Source organism: Saccopteryx leptura, chromosome 1 (genome assembly GCF_036850995.1).
Source record: "Saccopteryx leptura isolate mSacLep1 chromosome 1, mSacLep1_pri_phased_curated, whole genome shotgun sequence".
In the NCBI taxonomy this organism is placed as follows: domain Eukaryota; kingdom Metazoa; phylum Chordata; class Mammalia; order Chiroptera; family Emballonuridae; genus Saccopteryx; species Saccopteryx leptura.
Window position 1 is genome coordinate 285,595,012 of NC_089503.1, and position 23,201 is coordinate 285,618,212.

The 23,201-nt window shown below is 39.7% G+C and overlaps 1 protein-coding gene across 1 annotated transcript in view; it reads left to right on the top strand.

The window, feature by feature from the left end:
* PLBD1 (phospholipase B domain containing 1) overlaps nt 1-23,201 on the top strand; it is a 69,632-nt gene that overhangs the window by 13,444 nt on the left and 32,987 nt on the right. The window contains exons 2-4 of the mRNA XM_066355348.1: nt 7,531-7,750; nt 20,643-20,726; nt 22,066-22,204. Of these exons, the coding sequence (XP_066211445.1) occupies nt 7,531-7,750; nt 20,643-20,726; nt 22,066-22,204 (443 nt within the window). The remainder of the gene's footprint in view (nt 1-7,530; nt 7,751-20,642; nt 20,727-22,065; nt 22,205-23,201) is intronic.

Genomic DNA, 23,201 nt, shown 5'->3' on the forward strand with positions numbered 1-23,201 from the left:
TGAAAGCTGGAACGCCCACTAGTGGGCGGTAGGGACCAGGTTGACTACCACTGGTTTAGGAGATACACAGAAACATTAAGACTTTCAAGGTAACACAGTCAAAGATGTTTACAAATCCCTCAGGGTTCATCTTCTCTCACTAGCCTAGAGGTATTTTACTCTCAAGATTCCAGGGAGGGGGAGGAACTACAATCAATGCAAGGTGGCATGTAAATTCTGCCTCTTATTGAAAGAGAAGAAGTTTCTAGGTTAACCTTTATTTTATATTTAAAACTGAATGACCCATTGTTCTTGCAAGCCAGCAACTTCTACATTCTTCTCCCTCCCCTCCCTAAAATAGGGATGGGACAGGAAAGCCTGATCTTTCCCCCCAGAATATCAATATCAATTTTTAGCCTTTTAGTACCTTACAACAATCCCCACTGGTTCTATTTCTTAAGTCAAATTCTTGACTTAATTTTCTGAAGAGTATGAGGCTGTTGTCTAGCGATTTTAACTTATAACATGTAGCAGATAATTTAACAGACAGCATTAATAGCAATACAGTTCACTAAAGAAACAAATATTACTAATTAATTTCCTATAGACTGTACAATTTCCTTTTGCAATTTATATAAAACTAATTGGCCTTTATAACAATTTACCTTTTCTTGAACAAACCTTGCTATAAAATTGATTAAACATGATACAAGACAATACTAAAGTAAGAGGACTAATCGCCGCAGACAATAGGATTGTTAGCTAGGGTGACTAATTAAACATTCTTTGAAAACCAGTTTTCTGACTGTTCAATTTCTTTTTTCTCTGTACAAACCTCCTACAACCTGCACAAACCTTCTGCAACTTACATAAACCATCAACTTTCATAAACTTTCTTGTCCAGAAATAACTGGCTTTCATAACAACTTACTTTTTCCTTTTTCTTTCAAAAGTATTTCTATACCTTATACCTTCTATTATCAAAACCATACAATTCCTTTCTAGTCAGAACTCTTAATTTTAAAACCTTTAACCTTTAGTGACAATTAAACTGGCTTTCGTTTTACCCTAGTATCCCTTTTTCCAAAGTCTGATAAAAAGGAGTCCTTAGTGAGTTTTTCATAGATTCGCCGTACATAGACCAACCAGCTTCTGGTTTGTGGTTGGAGCAGGGCACGCCGTTTTTCTACCTTAGCAGCTGTGGGAGTTGTCAGGATCACAGTGTGTGGACCTGTCCATGTGAAAGTCAGTCCTTGGTGATGTAATGCTGGATCTCCTGGTAATTCAGGAAGCGCTTCTTGGACAGTCTTTGAACAGTTTGCTGAGTAACCTGTAAATCCTGCAAGTACTTAGGGAAAGGGTGGTTATGTTTCTTTTACTATTTGATTCATGTAATTTATTCTCCTTGAACCTTTGGGTACCTGTGGGCACGATGTAGCTTCAAATTAGTTTCTAATTAATATTGGGTTTCTTTCCTACTGCTTTGAGACTGTGGACACAAATGCAGGTCCAATACCAGAATGGGCAAGCTAAACCTGGAAAGAATTCTATATAACAATTTCCTAACAATTGTCAATTATTTTATTAAAGTCTATTTTAAGTGTTTACTTGGGAAAATTCTTTTTCCCTGTTTTTTCCTATAATTTCCTTATTTTGCCTAGTATTCACTTGAGCATAAACTAAACATTCAGATATTATGCCTTCTGTAATAGATTCTAAGTTTGGCTTTTCTAATTATATCCCTTTTCTGTTGGCCAAATTCTTTTTCTAATTGGTTTCGAATAAACCTTTGGCAATAAGGGTCCCAAGGCCCCACTGGTTCTGGGTGGCATCTATTCATTTGAATTACTATGTTCCGATTTTGAGGCAGACTGGAAAAATTTACAATTAACAATAAAATTCAATAGCTAATGTTAACAAATACTATAACAAGCGTCTTAATACAATAAAGTGACTAAAGCCTACTAGATTATTAAACAAAAATAAAATTCTAACTAATATAACAGGATTCAAAATAAAATTCTTACAGTCACAAAAAAAAATTCTTACAGTCACAAATGTTCTTAACATGTTAACGTAATTTTACTAAGTCTATGCTGACACTATTACTGCTTTATATTATTTGCCAGTGTAACTTAATTTCACTTTAGTCTAAGAAATGTCATAAAGAACAGGAGTTACACATATTCAGGAAAAATCCACAAGGAATTGGAGTTGTGGTCACATTCTATACTTTGCAGCTAGAGTCTAAGTCCTAACGACCACTGCTTCTAGTTGGAATTAGGAGCAGGTCCCAGCCTACAATAGGCATGGGGCATTGAGACAAGAGGAATAAAGGAGATACTATACATTAAATAAAGCAACAAAATTAGACTGTCAATACCCACAGTAGAGATCTTTGAGGGATAAATAAAACTCAAATATTCAGACAAGGCATAGTAAATAGCCCTTGTTTTCACAAGAATTGAGATCAATTTACCTGCTACTTGGAAGAAATACCTTAGGCTCGTGAACGATGTCGTGAGATGGGGCCAATGGCCAGCCTTGGGCACCTTTTAGCCTTCAGTGGCAAATCCCAGTATGCTGGGCAAGGTCAGGTCACAGGTAGCTGGAGCAGGACTAGAAGAGACTGAACCTTCTCTCCATGGAGCAAGGGGGCAGCTTACCTTCTCATGTCCCTCTTTCCACAGCACAGACGTGTTTCCCAGTGGGGCCGAGAAGCCTGCAGGCTTCAGTTCAATGACCTTTCTTTCCACTCTTGATGCAAGGCCCTGATGGAATCCTATGAAGCCCTTCGGGGCATTGGAGCCTTTTAAAGGGTATATGCCAATAGCTGGTATTTTCCTGATCTCTTTTGGGCCTTATTTGCCTTTTCTGTTACTACCTTGGTCATTATAGACTTTAAAAGCCATGCTCAGGGGCTTGAGAGCCCTTTTCTATTTACATAAACTTTTGGAAAAAGACTAAAACAATGTTATTAGCTGGATCAATTCAAGAAAAATAGGTTTGGGTGTCTCATTTAGAATTCCAGAGTCTCTTTGCTGCTAAATAATTCAGTACATTAGCAATCAAAAGAAATTTTAACAAAAGCATGATAAAAATAATTTGTAGGAGTTCCAAGATATGACTTAGCATTGAATAATATTGTTTCAAAATAATAATAAACTAAACATTACATAGAAGACATTATTAATAATTCCTAATATTTAAACTAAGATTTCAATATTATAGGGCTATAAAACAGCAAATAAAAGAATTAACAAAAGGTCTTTTAAACAATATATACATTTTAACATGGAAAATACTTTTATATAATAAGGGATTCTTGGTATAAGCTACTCAGCTGGTAGTGAGATATTAAATTTCTTTTGCATGAGGGGCAGGTGGATGCCTGAGAGAGAGGCAGACTCCAAGAACTGAGAGCTTGCCACTTTTGCCTTTTTTTTTCCTGCAGTTTGTCCTGTAGCCAAGCCTCTTAGCAAGACAATGGGGCTTCTCCTAAGCAGGACTTGAACCAATTTGCCACCTGTAAACTAACTGCCTTGCTTTGAGCAGCTAGCTACATACAATTTTCACAAAATTACTTTCCCAGTAGTGAGTTGCTTTAGCCTATATGAGGTTTCCAATATTTCCCACAATTAAATTACTATTCTATTACTTATGATTCTATCACTCCTTCTGGAGTTGCAATTTAATTTAAGAAACTGCCAATTAACTAGCAAGGTCCACACCTATGGTTTGTTAATTTCTAAATTCTTTTTCTCTCCTTAGAGATTTTTTTAAAAAGCAAAGTCCTAATTTTTAATACTATTCATACCTTGTAATTTCTAAATGGGCAAAACCTCTTTTGGTCAGTAGGCAGATACTTGAAATTAATTTTTATTCTATATTTTAGTTACTTGATCCTTACTTCATTGCTCTTTCCAGTCACCCTGCACACAGCAAGCTGAATCCTAACCTAACGGTGTGCCTGAAGGCGACAGGGCTTGTCTCTTGGTTTGCTGTTTACTGTTTGCCTTCCACTCGCTTGGGTGAAGAACCGTGGAGACTGGGGAAGGACAAGGACGGAGGGGGCATTTGTACTTTTTCCTTCTCCTCGGCTGTGGCCCAACCCCCTTTCTCTGCGCACTGCGCAGACTGGCTTGGTTTTTCTCTCACTCAAACTGCTTACTTGCTAGTCCTTTTGCTCCAGAGTTTGGAGAAACCCTTTCAATTTGTGGGCTCCACTTTTTTTTTTTAATTTAAATCGCTCAATTGCAAGCCCTTTTTGTATTGAGCAAGCTTTTAAGCCACTTTGGTGGATTCATTATTAAATTTAGCCACCCATCAATGTATGGAAACTGATCGGGACAACCTTGGGTCTCAATTACTATATTCCAGACTGTCCTTATTATCCAGGGATTAGAATTCCTGGTTGCTATTACTTATTACAAAACTGAAACTTGTTTCAGGAGAATCTAAGAATTAGTGCACTATCAAGAAATATAAGATAGATAATTAACTAGCACCCAGAATAAGAGGGTGTTTGACTACAGGGATATTATTACACAAGACAAAAGGAAGAAGCCAACTGAAGAGAATGATTTTTTTCAAAGAAGAAACAACCCTACAGAGCACCCCGGACCTAATTTGAGAACAAAGAGAATAATAGTTCACTACTTAAGATTGCTTTTTAGTCAGAAGTTTCCAATCTTGACATAAAAGACTCAAACAGACACATTTAGACATTGAACAAAGGACTTATACACAAACAATGTGCACCTATTTCAATTAAATAATACCGGATAATTTGATAAACAAAGACAAAGCCTCATAGACGAGGGAAGAGCTCCCCTTGTGGCCTCTCAAGTGCATGCAGTTCTTGGCAACAGATTTCTTAACCAGGGGTTTTAGCGATAGAAACATTAAAATAAAGACTGAGATCATGACAAACACAGAAACGTCTCTTGGAAGTCTTTGGTCGAGATTAATCAATCCAGGCTGGCTCAGCCTCCACTGATTCAGTGCAATGTGAGACTGACTAATCCTGGATGGACTTAACGTCCAATTAGCCTTCCTAGAGATAGATGCAATGAACCCACTTTTGGCATTTTACTGAGAGACTCATCTAGACACCTCTGGAAGTCCTGGTCAGGATGAAGTTCCTACTAATACCTCTCAGAGAAACTGACATCTCTGAAGGCCTGCTGTAGAACTGGGGGACCTGGTTCACTCAGTTCCCATTAATGTCCTTCTAAAGTACGAGCATATATCCCCTGGAGCCTAAAGTAGGGCTCAGTCCTCACCAATCGTCCCTCCAGAGTATAACCAGAAGTCCCTCCTAGCAAAACCCAAAGCAGGGCCACTGAAACTCTCCATCAACGTCTCAGTTTTGGAGAGCCTGTGCAAACTTACAACCATGTCTGGTCTGTTTTGCAGCAATTCCAGTTCAAAACATAAAAACTATAGACTAGTAACAACTAGCAAAGCAGTTTTGAAAGCCCTACTTACTCCACCGGGGTTCCACATCCCCGGAGTCCCAACTCAGCAAAGCCCCCAAATCCACTCTACCTATATTCTAGTCTGACACAGACTACAAACTAGTTACAAACATAAAAGCGAAAGCAAGAGTTCAAAAGGAAGCCAGAAAGTTCAGTAAAGCAGAAAGAGTTGCTCTACCTACCTCCTCAATTTTCTCTGCCAAATTATCCAAATTGTCGAATTTGGGAACCAGGAGACATCTATCAAGGAACAGTCCAGACCCCACAGGAAGACCGAGAACCCTGAAAAGTCTCAGGTGGCACCTCTCCTCGAAATTCAAGTGGGGCCGGGCAGCTTGGCAGAGAGTTTGTTCGATTCAGGGTGTCTCGATCCAGTGACGCTAAACACCAGATCCCGGACAAGCCCCCATATGTTATAAAGTGCTGCACCCCAGATTCTGAACGGCACTGTACCTCATTTCATCAAGTTTATGTAAAGACACCCAGTCCAGATGAATTTTGAAGAGTTTTATTACAGGAGGAAATTTTAATATGCTGGCCACATATGGCTGACACAAGGCATCTGCAAGCCCAAATCATGCAGCCCCAAAAATAGTTCAGGGGCTGCTTATATACCCTTGATCACACACGGGCGGGGGAGAGCATGACATCATGGCATGGGCTGACAACATTTGTTTAGGGGATACACAGAAACATTAAGACTTTCAAGGTAACACAATCAAAGATGTTTACAAATCTCTCAGGGCTCATCTTCCCTACTAGCCTAGAGGTATTTTACCCTCAAGATTCTAGGAAGGGGGAGGAACTACAATCAATGCAAGGTGGTAAATTCTGCGGCCTGTTGAAAGAGAAGAAGTTTCTAGGTTAACCTTTATTTAGATTTAAAACTGAATGACTCATTGTTCTTGCAAGCTAGAACCTTCTACATTCTTCTCCCTCCCCTCCCTAAAGGAGGGATGGGACAGGAAAGCCTGATAGGAAAGCCTAACCTTTCCTCCCAAATATCAATATCAATTTTTAGCTTTTTGGTACCTTACAACAACCTTCATGTAACATTGGGGTTCAAGGACTCCATTAGTGACCCAGCCAGAGCAGTGCCGGCAGCATGGTGGGGCTGGATGCAGGCCGAGGTGAGGAAAATGAGTAAGTGAAGTGGATGGGACCTAAAACTGATCCCGTCATTGTGGCACCCAGCAGAGTCTCAGCAGAGTCCCTGATCTAGCGCATTGTCTACAATATGTAGTAATTTTATGAAGGGAGAGATTCTAGCAGTAACCAAGGCTGCTCACAGGATCCAGAGAGAGAGCTTCTGTGATGGGCTTGCTTGGATCTGCGACACAATGGAGCCTGTCAATTTACTAAAGGGGGCACTGCAGAGAGAGCACTTTAGGAGTGCAGCAGCAAGAAGATAAAGGATGGAACAAAGTTTCTAAAGCAAGTAAGAGTGGTGGGATCCAGAGCTTGCATGGGTAGCATGGGTAGGGGGACTGAAGTGAACAAGAAGAGAGAAATGAATACAGTACAGAATTTGTGACGATGAATTTATAAAATTATCAAGAACTTGAGGGGATCACAGGTGATAGTTTTCTAATTTTTCTATGAAATAGGAACCTAATGTCATATGTAAGAATTAAGCAGGAAAGCTAAGATAAGGAGCCAGAGAATATGAATGTTGTGGTCCAGCTGCTGAGGGGAATGGAAAGCCTTACTGACCAGGGATGTGAATTCTCTCTTTGGCTGAATGAAGAGGTGGGCCAGGCACCCAGCCCTGGCTTTGCCCAGAATCCCATCTCTAAGGATGGAGCTCTTAGGCCCACCTCTGTGATGTTCTAACTGCTCCCTTAGGTTTAACGGATACTTTTGCTATGGGCTCATCCCCCTTGATCAAGGCTCATGGTTTTCTTTCCCCTTGCCACAAAGATAAACTATAATGGCAGATTTCCCAGTTCTAATAGTATAGAATTCTTTAAAAAACACATGCATTGGGATTATTGGTTACATAGAAAAAAATTTGCATCAGTTAAATCAGTTGAATGGCATTCTATCATTATTTTCTTTTCTTTTCTTCCAGGAGTCTACTATGCAACTGCATACTGGATACCTACTGAAAAGACAATACATGTCACAGACACACTGGACACGAACGGGGATGCTTATGGCTTTTATAATAACTCTGTGAACAGCACTGGCTGGGGCATCCTGGAGATCAAAGCGGGGTATGGATCCCAGTCCCTGAGCAACGAGCTCATCATGTTTGTGGCCGGTTTTTTGGAGGGCTACCTCACTGCTCCGTAAGTACCCCAGTCATGGTGAACTAGGAGGCAACCTCTGTCTCTTGCTTTGTCCAACAGTGTAGCTCTTGTCTTTCTGGCATTGTACGTTAGTAGCTGAGGCCCTTCGCATACAATAGAAACAGTATCAGATTTACATTTGTACCTATAATCAGTACCTGGCTATGTTTAGAAAGAACAAAACCTCCAATTGTGGCACTATTCAATTCTCGTGGCACTTACCTTTTTAAAATCTTTTCCTTCTCCTGAAACTATTTTGAGAGAGGGCTAAACCGTCTCATCCTACTACATGGATATTTATTGTTCGGTAGAAAGCAAGTGAGAGGTGGAGTGACTCTTTGAGAACTACAAAACAGAGAAGATGAATTAAAAATAAAATATACGAGTGTTTATTTCCTACAGTTTTAGAACATTACTTTCAAATGGGTAAAGAAATTGACATTTTAATGTCTGATATAAATATGTACCTCTTGGTTCTATTATTGCTTGTTCCTGTGCCTTTCCTTTGTCTTATAAAAATAACTCCAATGTAGTTCATAGTAATGCAGTCAGGACCCATCCTTTTCAGGCCTTTAAGGAAAAGAAAGTTGCAATCCATTTAATCAAGGCTCATTCTTTCTTTGACATGAAGTGTCTTGATGAGTTGACTTTCTTTTTTTATTCTCTGTGACCCAGATTGTTGAGTGCAGTTTAGCCAAACCTTATTTTGCGCTGCTACCACCTTAGTCATAGTAGATGTGGTGCGATCTTAATCTGTATCTGCATTCCGAAGATCATATCGGATGTTGAATGACTAGCTATTGACCTGCTCTTTTTAAATTTAAACTAGAAATTCCTGTTTTTATTTTTATATAAAATTTTTGTTACCCTACCATTGGCATCCCTTCTTATAGGATACTACTCAGAGATGTATAAAACTTTATAAACTAAGATTTTTTTTTAATTTTTATTAATTTTAATGGGGTGACATCAATAAATCAGGGTACATATGTTCAAAGAAAATATGTGCAGGTTATCTTGTCATTCAATTATGTTGCATACCCATCACCCAAAGTCAGATTGTCCTCCGTCACCTTCTATCTAGTTTTCTTTGTACCCCTACCCCTACCCCTGCCCCTTCCCCTCTCCCTCCCTCTCCCCCCCAACCACCACACTCTTGTCCATGTCTTAGTCTCGATAAACTAAGATTTTAAAGACATATTTAAAATTGTGTTACAGTATACATGTACCAATCTGAACTTTGCATTTTTATTTTTTGCTTCTTTTTATTTACTTTAATATTCTTCTTTTTTTAACTTTTCATCTTTCACTCCAAATCTTGATCCATTTTGTATCCATTCATTTGATTGCATTATTTAAATTGAGTTGCAAATTTAGACTGAGGTGTATGAATATAAGTTACGTTAGATGAACTTTTATGAGCATGCCAGGCAAAATGGGTTATTCAGGGAAATTATATAATCTGAAGACAGCAACTCTAATCTCTGAGACTGTTGTAAAGAGAAGCATGTCTACCTCAGATACTGGTATTCCCTGCTCGAGAGCTCAGGAGTATTACTGAGAAGGCTTTTGACAAAAGTGGCACTTCCGATATACTTAGGTCTCAGAAAAATGTGTTTTAACATTTCACTTTTGGGGATGACTTTCTGTCATTTCACCTTTATTCCTTTTTTTTTAAAGATTTTATTTAGAGAGAGGAGAGAGAGAGAAGGGGAGTAGGGGAGGAGCGGGAAGCATCAACTTTTAGTAGCTGCTCCTCATATGTGCCTTGACTGGACAAGCCCCGGGTTTCGAACTGGCAACCTCAGCATTCCAAGTTGATGCTTTATCCACTGTGCCACCGCAGGTCAGGTCAAACCACCCTTATTCTTTTTTTTTTTTTTTTTTTTTTTTTTTACAGAGACAGAGAGAGAGGATAGACAGGGACAGACAGACAGGAATGGAGAGATGAGAAGCATCAATCATTAATTTTTCGTTGTGCATTGCAACACCTTAGTTGTTCACTGATTGCTTTCTCATATGTGCTTTGACCGTGGGGCTACAGCAGACCGAGTAACCCCTTACTCGAGCCAGAGACCTCGGGTCCAAGCTGGTGAGCTTTTGCTCAAACCAGATGAGCCCGCGCTCAAGCTGGCAACCTCGGGGTCTTAAACTTGGGTCCTCTGCATCTCAGTCTAACACTCTATCCACTGTGCCACTGCCTGGTCAGGCCACCCTTATTCTTAATATAAAGCTTGGACCTATCCTTGATGAACTTTATTCATTTGCCAAGAACATCCATAGCAAAAGGAGCCATTCTGTGATAACTTTTTTAATAATAATACTTTTAATTTAGAGTAAAAATTATTTAAATTTTATTTCTTAAAAAATGACACTTAGCTACTATTCAGTAATTGTTTGTTTACTTTGCCTTTGCCATTTCTTTTCGAAGAAAATTCCACATGTGTAAGTCAGTCTTATAAAATTAAAACAGCCTGACCAGGCGGTGGTGCAGTGGATGGAACGTTGGACTGGGATGCGGAAGGACCCAGGTTTGAGACCCCAAGATCACCAGCTTGAGCGCGGGCTCATCTGGTTTGAGCAAAAAGCTCACCAGCTTGGACCCAAGGTTGCTGGCTCCAGCAAGGGGTTACTTGGTCTGCTGAAGGCCCACGGTCAAGGCACATATGAGAAAGCAATCAATGAACAACTAAGGTGTAGCAATGTGCTACGAAAAACTAATGATTGATGCTTCTCATCTCTTCATTCCTGTCTGTCTGACCCTGTCTATCCCTCTCTCTGACTCTCTCTGTCTCTGTAAAAACAAATAATAAATAAATTAAAAATTAAAACAAATAACTCCCTGCATATTGATCTTTATTTTGAAGATCTGGCAACTGAGTCAGCCTTCCCTTCAGGCCAGTAGCAGCAGCCCACAGGTGAACTATCTGGAGTGAGGAAGAGACCAGTCTAGCAATCTCAGTTAATGCTTGTCTTTAGGGAAGAGTCGGGAAACTTTTGACAGCATTTCTGCTGCACAGAACAACCTAAAAAGGGGGTTTTAATCCTAAGTACCTCAGGAGTCTGAGAGCAAGTCACCCTGTGGGCCAGCACAGTCAAAGAAGGCTTTGTTGAAGGAGTGAGTTGTGGGTCTGGCACTTGATAGATGAGAACCATTTGGCTTGGTTGGGAAGAAGGAAAAAATTGTTCTGGGCAGAGACTAACAGAACAGAGTACTGGGAAAAGGCATTGAGTCTGAAATGAATACATTGCATTTACAGTGAGCGAGGAGTAGAGGCTCTGATTGAGCCAGCAGAGGGCAACAGGTTTAAAAAGCCAAATGGGGGCCATATCATGGACAGCTTTGGAGGCCCTTTCGATGGTCGTCATCCTCTATTTCAAGCATAGAGTGTTCAGAAGTTCCTTGAATTTGAAAGACAAACTCTCTGTTCATCTTTGTATTGTATTCATGACTATGGTCATTCTCCCTACCTGCTCAAGGATGGGCTTCCCATATATGTTTATAGAACCAAGAGTGAGGGACGACAGTTCTGCAGGGAGAGATACTGGTGAGCAGGAAGATGCATGATAAAGAACTGAAGGGGCTGGAAGAGAGAAGTCAGTATTTGTATATTTTGAGAAGCATAAGGAAAAAGAAGAAAAGAAAGAGGAGGAAGAAAGGATAGGAAGGAAGCAAGGAAAGAAGGAAGGAAGGGAGGGAGGGAGGGAGGCAAGGAGGGAGGAAGGAAGGAAGGAAAAAAGGGAGGGAGGGAGGGAGGGAGAATTACAATCAAAATTCTCTTTAGAAGGTCATTTCCCATAAGCAGTTTTTCAGAAGTGGTCATTCTAAATGCGTTACTGAAAAGTCAGATAAGTAGGGGCATTTCCAAATCAGCAAGCATTTAAAGGACTTGCTCTATGCCTAGCTAAGAGTCAGACTAGTGGGATATGACCCAGCATGCTAAAACGGACTGCTGACAATGAGTTGGGGAAGAGCAAAGAGAGGGAGGAGGCTATCGATTTCCCTCCTGCTCTTCTGATATGGTCCAGGAGATGAAGGCTTATTATACATTCTGATTCCCAAGGGTTTATTTTGAAGGAAGAAGAAATGCCAAATTAAGTTGAAAAGCTGGGCTCACACTGACAAGAGCTCCAGCAGAGAGACTGAACAGAGGGGATGCTGGAAGGGTTCATGGGGTAGTGACTCCCAGACTGAAGGCACCAGCAAGGACTTGCTGCAGTCAGCTGCACAGCCATCCTCTGGACTGAGCAGGGAGGGACAGTGTGGCTCTCTCTGAGCAAAGGTACCCAGCATTCTCTGGAGCAAAGCACAAGGGAAGAGCTTAAATGTCAACCATCTGGAAGCTGTGACTGTAGCCAAAAAACCAATAGTAGAAAAGCAATACAAGTCACAGGCTGGGCTTTTCTCTTTGATTGCTGGCTTGTTTTCAGCTACACATGTTATAAAGTACAGTACCTCAGATTCTGAAAAGTATTGTACCTCACTCCATCCGGTTTACGTAGAGACACCAAGTCCAGATGAATTTTGAAGAGTTTTATTAAAGAAGGAGATTTATTAAATATGCCGGCCACATATAGCTGACACAGTGCAGCAGACCCAAATCATGTGTGAGCCCCAAAAATATACCAGGGGCTGTTTATATACCCTTGATCATACACCGGGCGGGGGAGAGCATGACATCATGGCACAAGCTGATAACATTTGTTTAGGGGATATCCAGAAACATTAAGACTTTCAAAGTAACACAATCAAAGATGTTTACAAATCTCTCGGGGTTCATCTTCCCTCACTAGCCTAGAGGTATTTTACCCTCAAGATTCCAAGAAGGGGGAGGAACAACAATCAATGTAAGGTGGTATGTAAATCTTGTCTCCCATTGAAAGAGAAGAAGTTTCTTGGTTAACCTTTATTTTTGATTTACTTTTCATGAAGCTCTGGGCCAGCTGCCTGTGCTGCTCCGGGCAGGTATCTCCCCCTACGCGGCAGCGGCAGGTTGGCTGTGCCACAGCGTGGAGTAGGCACTAGATATTTTTAGAGGCTTTGCTCACTCGCTCGTCTTGCCCCTCCTCATGCTCTGTTCTTCTCTCCCTCTTTTCCCACTGTCCCTGCCCCCACCCATCTCCTGTGGAGTCACTTACTGCATGCGGGCTGTTAACCTGGCCACGCAAACACTCTGATTCTAGGTGGGCCCCTGGGCTGTGCTGTGACGCCCCTTCCCCTCTGCCCCTCACACACCTTCCTGAGCTCCAGATGCTGCTTCTCCCATTGCCACCAATGGAAACATTGCTCAACCTCTGAGACCAGGCGTGGCCAACAGTTTTTGCCCCCAGGCCAGATTAGAAAAAATTTTTTTCATGGGCCAGACGAAATATTAAAATTAAAAAATGTTAAATACAAAAACAATTCATTTAGGTAAACAAAATTTTATTATGTAATTTGTTTATGAATAAATGTGAGTGAAAATTTTAATATACAATATTATTTTAATAAAAATATTCATATCATATAAATATCCACACTGTATCACAATCAATCGAAACAATATTTAATTAATAGAATGAGCTTGAAGGGGTTATATTACAAATAAAACAATTATTTCGTTTTACAAACAGCCTGGTCACGTCTTCAGTTATCAACTGCAACTATTGTCTATGCTACAATGCCACTTCATTCAACACACTTGACCACAAAAATAACAAATTGTTTGACCTTGGGTGCGCACTGGCAACCTCCGCCTAGAAGAACGTGGGTTTCACATTACCGCTAAATGTCAAACAGTTCATATTGAGTACAGACGAGTACAAAAGTTGTAAATCTTTATAATGGAATTTTTAAAAAAATAAAGAAGTATCACAAATCCATTCAACCAATTATTGGAAGTTAACCCTAGATTAGTCACACCTGGAATTCTTTTCCTAGTATCACTATCTTCTTAAATATCTCAATTTCCAATAATCAAAGACGCTTCCGCTTCTGAGTAGCTGAGATTTTAAAGAATATTAAAAATATAATCGCAAGCCGCATAAACTCATTACGTGGGCCGGATCCAGCCTGTGGGCCGTATGTTGGCCATGCTTGTCCTAGACCCATTTCAGACACTATCCTGATGAAGCTTTTTCTGATTCCATTTCCACTGGATTGGAGCTCAAGCTCTGCCCTGCACCACCTGTTAGTGCCTGGAGGCAGGGTCCCTATCCTATTCATCTTTGTATACCCCACCAGACACCTGGCCCAGTGCTTCTACCCCAGCAGTTAGTTAATTACATGCTTATTACGTTAAATTGAGTCCTGTTATTGTTCCACTTGCATCAGAGATGAATCCAAAGTGTGGGGTGCATATTGCCATGTATTGAAGTTCTAGCAACCTTGACAAATTGGAGCTTCTTTCTTTGTTGTTGTTGTTTTTTTTTAACTCTATGGGGTGGTTACCTAAGGGTTGCAAATTCGGAGTCTCTGATATATCACTGAAGATGTCAAAGCTGCTAAATATAAATTGTCATAGATTGATTTTTAATAAAATGAGTCATGAAACCTTTCTGGGGAGAATGATGAAGGGTATGGGCAGCCGATCTGCTCTAGTTTTAATGAAGTGGCTGCTGAAATGACCTCTGGAATTACCCAGAGAGCACGAGCCAGTTCAGTGCAACAAACACCTGCCACACGCCCGGTACCAGGCTCTGGGGACAGAGAGAAAGGTTGCGGGGAGAGTTAGTTCCTAAGTATGTTCTTCAAAGACGGCTCCTTTGAAGTCAATATGTTGACAGAACAGTTGCTAAAACTATGATTAAAAGAAGTTGTTATCAAAATTATGGCACAAGTAGAGAAAGTAGTCAATGATGATACTTTTGTGTGTGTGTTTGGCCTACTGCCAAGAAATAGCTCAAAAATCTCTTCCACACCCCGAACTTGCCTTTCTTGTTGTTAGAGACTGAATATATTTCCATGTCAAGGCTGTGGGCAAAGGAAAGCTAAGCAAGACACAGTCTCAGCCTCAAAAATATCAGAAGACCCGTGAACTAGTAATTATCTGGAACTTAACATGACCCAAACAATGATGATGATGATACCTAGTGCTTATAAAACATTTAAAATATACCACACAGTAAAAAAATAAAATAAAATAAAATAAAATAAAATAAAAAAATACCGGACAGTGTTCAAAGTATTTTACATATGTTAATTTATTTAATTTACCACAATGCTATGAGGTATTTATCATTATTATTTCCATATTGTTGAATGTTTTGTAAACTTACTTACTGATTTTAGAGAGAGAGGAAGAGAGAGAGAGACATCAATTTGCTTCCCCCTTATTCATGCATTCACTGGTTGATTCCTGTACATGCCCTAATGGGGGATCGAACCCACAACCTTGGCATATCAGGATGCTGCTCAAATCAACTGAGCTATCCCCCATGGAGGTCAGGGCATTACCTCCATGTTATCGATGGAAAAGTCACAAAGCTAGTAAGCGCAGCTAGGGTTGGAAACCAGGCTATCTAATTACAGAGTTTATGCACATGCACATGTGAACACATGTATGCGCGCGCACACACACACACACACATACTCAAATGGAATAATCACCATGGGAAATACTAAAGAAACCCAAGGTAGTCTCTGACTCAGGAAATCAAAGCAATTAGAAAACAGCAGGAGACAGCAGATGACGAGTGAGTGCCACATAATGTGGTATGACTTAATGCAGAAAGATTCAGGAGAAGGTGGGGCGACATGGTCTTTATTATTCTCACAGGAGAATTTCCGTGCGAGATGTAGAGGTGAGCAAAGTTTCAGCCAACTGAGGAGGGAATTTACGGATTTTACACACCATAGGAGCTGAAACTAAATCCAACGCATCTGTGACACAGATCCTAGTGTTAGCTCTGATGAGAATTCAGAATGTGGAGGAATTAGCAGTCTTGTATGTGGTCATAGAGCCTAGAAGTAGTGGAGTCAAGGTTTACTCAGAATTGAAAGCCTGTACTTTGAACTCTATTGCTCCACCACACGAAGGTGGAGGACCCCAGGCCGAGGGGTCAGAGAAGGGCCTCAACCCAAGGAGCTTGCAAGTGGACTGTATTCCTCAGGGCCCCCGGACTGAGCTGGATTATTCGAGGCCTCCACTTTTGGTCTCAAATAGAAGTCTCTCTCCCCCTGCTCTCAATGTCAGAATTGAAAAATCTAGTCTTTGCCAAAAAAAAAAAAAAAAAAAGGAAAAAATGTTGGTAGTTGTAGCTCCATTACCCTCTCATACCTCCATCTGTCCTGTCTCCTGGTACGGGCACAGCCTCAGCTACTGTCCGCCAGTCAAGACTAATGTTCATTGTTTCAGGGTTTCTCAACTGTTGTACCATTTACATTTGGGGTTGAATTCTTTGCTGCGGGGGGTTACCTGTGCGTTGCAGGAAAAGACAGACAGAGAGAGCTTAAATAAATTTTTAAAAATACCTGCACACTGAAATTCCAAAATATACAAATTGAATGCTAAGAAAAAGTCAACAAAATCAGCAATAATATCATGCATACACTTCAGATTAATTTTATATTCAATAGAATGTTTTAACAGAGATTTTAAATATGCTTATGACACTCTAAGTTATAAATGAAGAAAAACTTGAGAAACTTATGAAACAGAAAAGAAGAAATAAGATATGTAGGTATTTTTAAAGACCTTATTTGAAATATTATATGTAAAAATTATGAAAATTAATTTTTTTAAATATTGATAAATGGGCACACCCTGGACTGAGAAAAAAATTCTGTATCAGAGGTTAGCATTGACTGATTTACGTAATATGCTGCCCAAAGAGATAAAGGGGTAAAAATAATGAGACAGCTGTTATTAGATAGAGGGGTTTGAGAAACCGGAGAGAATTGCAGATAAGTGATAGTTGCCAGAGTAATAGTTGAGAGATGAACAAAATTGAAAAAAAGAAGAGTCGTTAGTTGGAAGACATAGACTATTAAATTGCTACAGCATAGTGGATGAAACTACGAAAAACTGAGAATAAAGAGAACACTCCTCAAAGCTATCAGAAAGGAAAAACATTGACTACAGAGGGATTCTAACCATACCAACAGCATACTGCTCAACAGCAGCTATAGAGGCAGAAGATAGGAGGGTAATAATATCTTAAAAGCACTGGGGAAAAAGAACTAGAATTCTATCACCATTTAAATCATTCAAGAGCAAGGTCACAAAAGGATACTTTAAAATATATAAAGTAAAATGTTTGACCACCCACAGACTTGCATTAACCAAAGAAGTTATAAAATTTGACTGTAAAAGTTAAAAATTAGAAAAATTTTAAATAGAAAAAATTTTATTAGAAAAAACAAAACTAAACTTTGTTTTAAGTTTTGAACAGTGATATAATAGGGGAGGTCGATAGACAGTTAAAGCTGGCTAATAAATATGCATTTTGTTTAAAGGGGAAGAGAAATATAAAACTCACTTAGACTTCATAAGGAAATGAATAGTTGTAAATGTTTTTTAAATTTTTTAATGATCACTAGGAGAACAGAAATACATTTTACAGCTTCTAATCAGCAGAGGTAAAAAGAAAGATAATGAAATGTTATCTAAATAAAAAGCAAAAGAGGGGGTTAAAGGAAAAGATAGTAAAATGGAAAACAAAAAAGATTTTAGAAATAAATCCAAATATATAAAAATTACAATAAATATAAAAGGATTATTTTCATCAATTAAAAAATGTTAAAGGCCCTGGCTGGGTGGTTCAGTGGATAAAGTGTCGATCCAGCACACCAAGGTTACAAGTTCTATCTTTACTCAGGGTACATATGAGAAGCAATCAATGAGAGCACAACTATGTAACAACTAAATGAAACAACAAGTTCATGCTTCTCTCTTTGTCCCTTCTCCCCCCCTCGCTCTCTCTTCCAATCACTCTTTCAAATTAATGGGAAAAATTTTAAAGTGTTTAATTGGAAGAAGTTGTTTAGGGGTATAAACCTGCAACTAGTAGGTAAGTATGTCTTGGAGATCTAGTGCACAGCACAGTGACTGTTGTCAACAATACGGTGTTAATAGACTTCCAAGTTGCCAGAAGACTAGATCTTAATTGTTCTCCCTACAAAATAAAAGTGATAATTATGTGACCTGATAGAGGTGTTAGTTAACACCACAGCGGTATTCATATTGTTAAATATAAATGGGTCACATCAACATGTAGTATCCTTTAAACTCTTTTTTTTTTTTTTTTTTTTTTTTAAATTTTTTTTTTTTTTCTTTTTCTGAAGCTGGAAACAGGGAGAGACAGTCAGACAGACTCCCGCATGCGCCCGACCAGGATCCACCCGGCACGCCCACCAGGGGCGACGCTCTGCCCACCAGGGGGCGATGCTCTGCCCATCCTGGGCGTCGCCATATTGCGACCAGAGCCACTCTAGCGCCTGAGGCAGAGGCCACAGAGCCATCCCCAGCGCCCGGGCCATCTTTGCTCCAATGGAGCCTTGGCTGCGGGAGGGGAAGAGAGAGACAGAGAGGAAAGCGCGGCAGAGGGGTGGAGAAGCAAATGGGCGCTTCTCCTGTGTGCCCTGGCCGGGAATCCTTTAAACTCTTAAACTTACATAATGTTATGTGTCAACTATATCTCAATAAAAATGTTTACTGGGCCCTGGCCTGTTGGCTCAGTGGTAGAGCGTCGGCCTGGCGTGCAGAAGTCCCGGGTTCGATTCCCGGCCAGGGCACACAGGAAAAGCGCCCATCTGCTTCTCTACCCCTCCTCCTCTCCTTCCTCTCTGTCTCTCTCTTCCCCTCCCGCAGCCAAGGCTCCATTAGAGCAAGGATGGCCCGGGCGCTGGGGATGGCTCCTTGGCCTCTGCCCCAGACGCTAGAGTGGCTCTGGTCGCGACGGAGCGACGCCCCCTGGTGGGCAGAGCATCGCCCCTGGTGGGCGTGCCGGGTGGATCCCGGTCGGGCGCATGCGGGAGTCTGTCTGACTGTCTCTCTCCGTTTCGCTTCAGAAAAATACAAAAAAAAAAAAAAAATGTTTACTGTACAACATATGAGACACATTTAACTTTGGAAAAAATGTTTCCATTGATTTGAGAGAGAGAGAAAGAGAGAGGAAGGAGGGAAGGGAAAAAGAGAGAAAGAAGCATCAACTTGCCATTTGTGTATGTACCCTGACCGGGGATCGAACCTGTGACCTCAGCACACTGGGTGGATACTTTATCCACTGAGCCACCTGCCCAGGGCACATTTAACTTTTTAAAAGTAAATTTTAAAATCAGGAATCCCAAATAGCCAATTATCCTGGGGGGAATGAAAATTAAAACAATGAGAAACCATTTAAAATCCACCAAATTGTTGAAAATTAGAAGATCTGACCATATCAAGTGTTGGTGAGGATGTGGAGCAAGGAGAAGTCTAGTAGCTGGTGGGAATGTCAATTGGTACAGTCACTGTGGGGAACAGTTTGGCAATATCTAGTCAATATATATATAAATATATATATTTATATATCAATATATATCAATAATATATGTCCCAGCTATTCTGCTTTTATATATTAAATATATCCAGAAGAACATTCAAGTCTTTAAAAAGAAACATTTACAACAATATATGACAATGCATTATGATAGTAAAAAATAAAAAACCAGTTAAATGTCCATCATGGGTATATATACATGAATTATTATAGTAGTCACACCATGAAATAGTATCAGCAGATGCAAAAAATAAATTTAAGTGCAGATGATAACATTGATATTTCTTTAAAAAATGTAATGTTGAAAGAAATAAACAAGTTAAAGTGACAGATACAGCTAGTGCTCGACTTACGACCACGATTGGTTCTGACAGACCGTCGTAACATGATTTGGTCGTAAGTTGAGTAGGCTATATGTACAGTACTGTGAAATGATGTTATAAAAAATTTTAAGTCATATTTTATCATAATTTTCTTTCATTATTGTTATATATCATAATTTTCTTTGTTCATTTTATGCCATTTGTATCATCTCTACACCATTTTGTTTCTTATTTTTACATTTGTCAGGTTTAAGTAAAAAACTGCATTACCAGTACAACTGGTTTAATATTTGCAAAGACAATTTCCTCTTGGTAGACATCTTGGGAGGGGTTTGATGAAAAATATCCAAGACACAAAACACAAATTGCTGTACTGAGTCTGGGATAACAGTTGAAATGGTGCACGAAGAGATGGTAGTGCTGCCGGGAGCTGGTCCACACTGTCGTTCGCCCAGCTGGGCAATGCTTGCGCTGCCAGATGCGGAGCAGTTGTGGCAGCAGACCTGGCTAGCGATTGTGGTTGTAAAGTCGAATGGTTGTAAGTTGCATAGGTCATAAGTCGATCAAGATTTGTAATATGCTCTTATTTATACTTTGTTCTGAAACATGATAAATAATACTATACATTATTCATAGTTAAATATTATATATATGCAGTGATGGTATATAAATATGATGGTATAATAAATCACTGGCCCAAGATTGTAGTTACCTCTGGGAAGAAGGGAGAGGAATTAATGTCAGGAAGTTATACACAGGGCCTTCAAATCCATCTAATGTTTATTTATTTAAAAAAATACATGCAGCAATAAATTCAACAAAAAATATGAAAATAAAAAGTAAATTACATAATGAAAAAATATATATGCAGCAAATATGGCAAAAGAGAGTGAGTGATATAATAGTTATATAATGGACACTTGGGTATTTGTTATAGTCTATGCTGGCAATATTGCCCAATTTTTAAATTGTGTGTTTGATTTACATATATATATATATAAGCTAGCAAAAGTTTGTAATAGGGGATATCTTCACCCAAACATTGAGTAATTGATGGAGAAATACAACAAGAAAAATAGAAATGTAACAGTTTTGATCTGTCATTTCAGACACATGTATGACCACTTCATAAACCTCTACCCACAACTGATTACGAAACCTTCCGTCGTGGATAAAGTGCAGAAGTTCATGGAGTATGTATAACAGCTTTTCTCTTCTCATTGTTTACTGTCATTGAGGCTCCAGGGCCTGAACATGTCATTTCAAACAGTGATTTTTCTTTTGCCAGTTTCTTTTCCCATCTCTCCGCAGGACTCTAGAGTTGTTCTTGTAGTGAGGTATAGCAGCTTTTGGTAGTGGCATGAAAACTGGTTGCAGATAGCATGCTCTCTAATTTCAGAGTCAGGTTGAATATCACATTATCAATTGCTGGCAAAGCTGGAGGAGGACACCATCAGTGAAAGCAGGCAAAATTAAATCCCTGGGTCACACCCTCCTCCCAGGGAGGCCTTGTCCTTCCTGCAAGGGCTCACTCCACCTCCCTCTGTAAGGTGCTTCCTTTTTGCCAGCCTGGTAAACTAATCCTAGCTGGATTGTTAGAGCATAACAATCATAATTCTTAACATCCTCTGAGAATACCTCTAATAAAATTTTCTGAAGACTAATAATTCTCAATATTCAGAAAATTTGTTATATGTTTGTGGGATGACAGATTATGAGATTAATTTGAGGATAGAAGAGCTCTTGGTTTGGCCTTCCAAATTATACACTAAAGAACCTCTTCATCGAATGCTAACGTCCTACAGAGCATCAGTTAAAAACCATTGGGCTAGATCCCATGAGTTTAATAACATTGTATGATAACATTGATCTAGAGATCGCTTGAACACATCAGAAATGAGTTTCAGTACACAGTTATGTCAAATCAACCCCTATGAAGCACAGAGAACTGAAAGAGAAGAGACAAGAAGAAAGGACTATGAAAAACAATTTTTTTGCTAAGCATGCTAGGACAGAGGCATTGAGGTAGTTATTAGCAGCAATTGAAATATAATGAACCAGAAACTATAAAAATGATCTGAATGAAGTATAAATATATACAAGCGATCTTGCCCTTAAGAGTTTTTATTTTTTCATATTTTTCAACTGCCTCTTCTACATACAAAAGTAAAGTCAATCAACTTATCCTTACTGATTTAGTTAGACGTTATCATTTAACGTGAATGCACTTAGACCGCCTATCCTTGACTTTCTTAGGTCTTGGAATCATAGGTAAACATTACACCTGTGCTTTGGTTCCAGGTAGAGCATGGAGGAAGCTGTAAAGGAAGAGTCATAGTCCTAGGGAGAAATTAAAAATTGTTTCAGATTTTCCCTGGAGTCTTTCAAAGTGATTGGAATATTACGAGATTCAGAACTTTAATTTAATTTTACCGTAATTATCTGAATATGTTATCTCCAAACGCCTGGGTTTAATTTAGCTTTCGATGAGCAACCACAGAGGCCTCTAGTACAAATCTAACTCTCTTTCAGGAAGCAGGAACAGTGGACGCGGGATAACATCAGAGATTACCAGGATGATCCGTTGTGGAGACATACAGGCTATGTGATGGCACAAATGGACGGGCTGTACCTAGGAGCAATGAAGAAAGCTAAATTAAAAGGCGTAAAGGTAAGACTTTTAAGACATTACTTTATTAAGAACTTAATAAAAATGATCTTTAAAATTACATTCCAGTTTAGAAGCAGATTAAATTAGGACTAAAATATAAATTTCTTGCACACAAATACCATCTTATTTATCCTGACTCGCTGTCTGACACAAAATTCAAGCTTACTTGTTCCTGCTTTTTCTCAGTCTCTTTCATTATCCTGTCCTCTGGAGTAGGTGAAAGAGCCTGGTATAAATGTACTTACTGGCTATCTAAATAACCCAATAAAGCTAGTGTTTTATACAATGTGACTGTTAAAACAAAAATGCCTAAGTGTACACATTCTATGCTTCCCATCCTCCACAACATGCATGCACTCACACACATGTGCCCACATATATATTTTTTTTTTTCATTTTTCCGAAGCTGGAAACGGGGAAGCAGTCAAACAGACTCCCGCATGCGCCCGACCGGGATCCACCCAGCATGCCCACCAGGGGGCGATGCTCTGCCCCTCTGGGGCGTCGCTCTGTTGCATCCAGAGTCATTCTAGCGCCTGAGGCAGAGGCCACAGAGCCATCCTCAGCGCACGGGCCATCTTTGCTCCAATGGAGCCTCGGCTGCGGGAGGGGAAGAGAGAGACAGAGAGGAAGGAGAGGGGGAGGGTTGGAAAAGCAGATGGGCGCTTCTCCTGTGTACCCTGGCCGGGAATTGAACCTGGGACTCCTGCATGCCAGGCCGACACTCTACCGTTGTACATATGATTTTTTTTAAAAACTTTGCTGAATCATTGAGGATTCAAAGGTAGCATTCAATATGCTTCCAAAATTACGGAGTCCTGGACAAGTAGCTCAGTTGGTTGGAGCATCATCTCGATGCATTAAGGTTGTGGGTTCAATCCCCAGTCAGGGTACATACAAAGATTAACCAATGGATACATCAATAAGTGGAATAACAAATCCATGTTTCTCTCTCTCTAAAAATAAATAAATTAATTAATTAATTTTAAAAAATTTA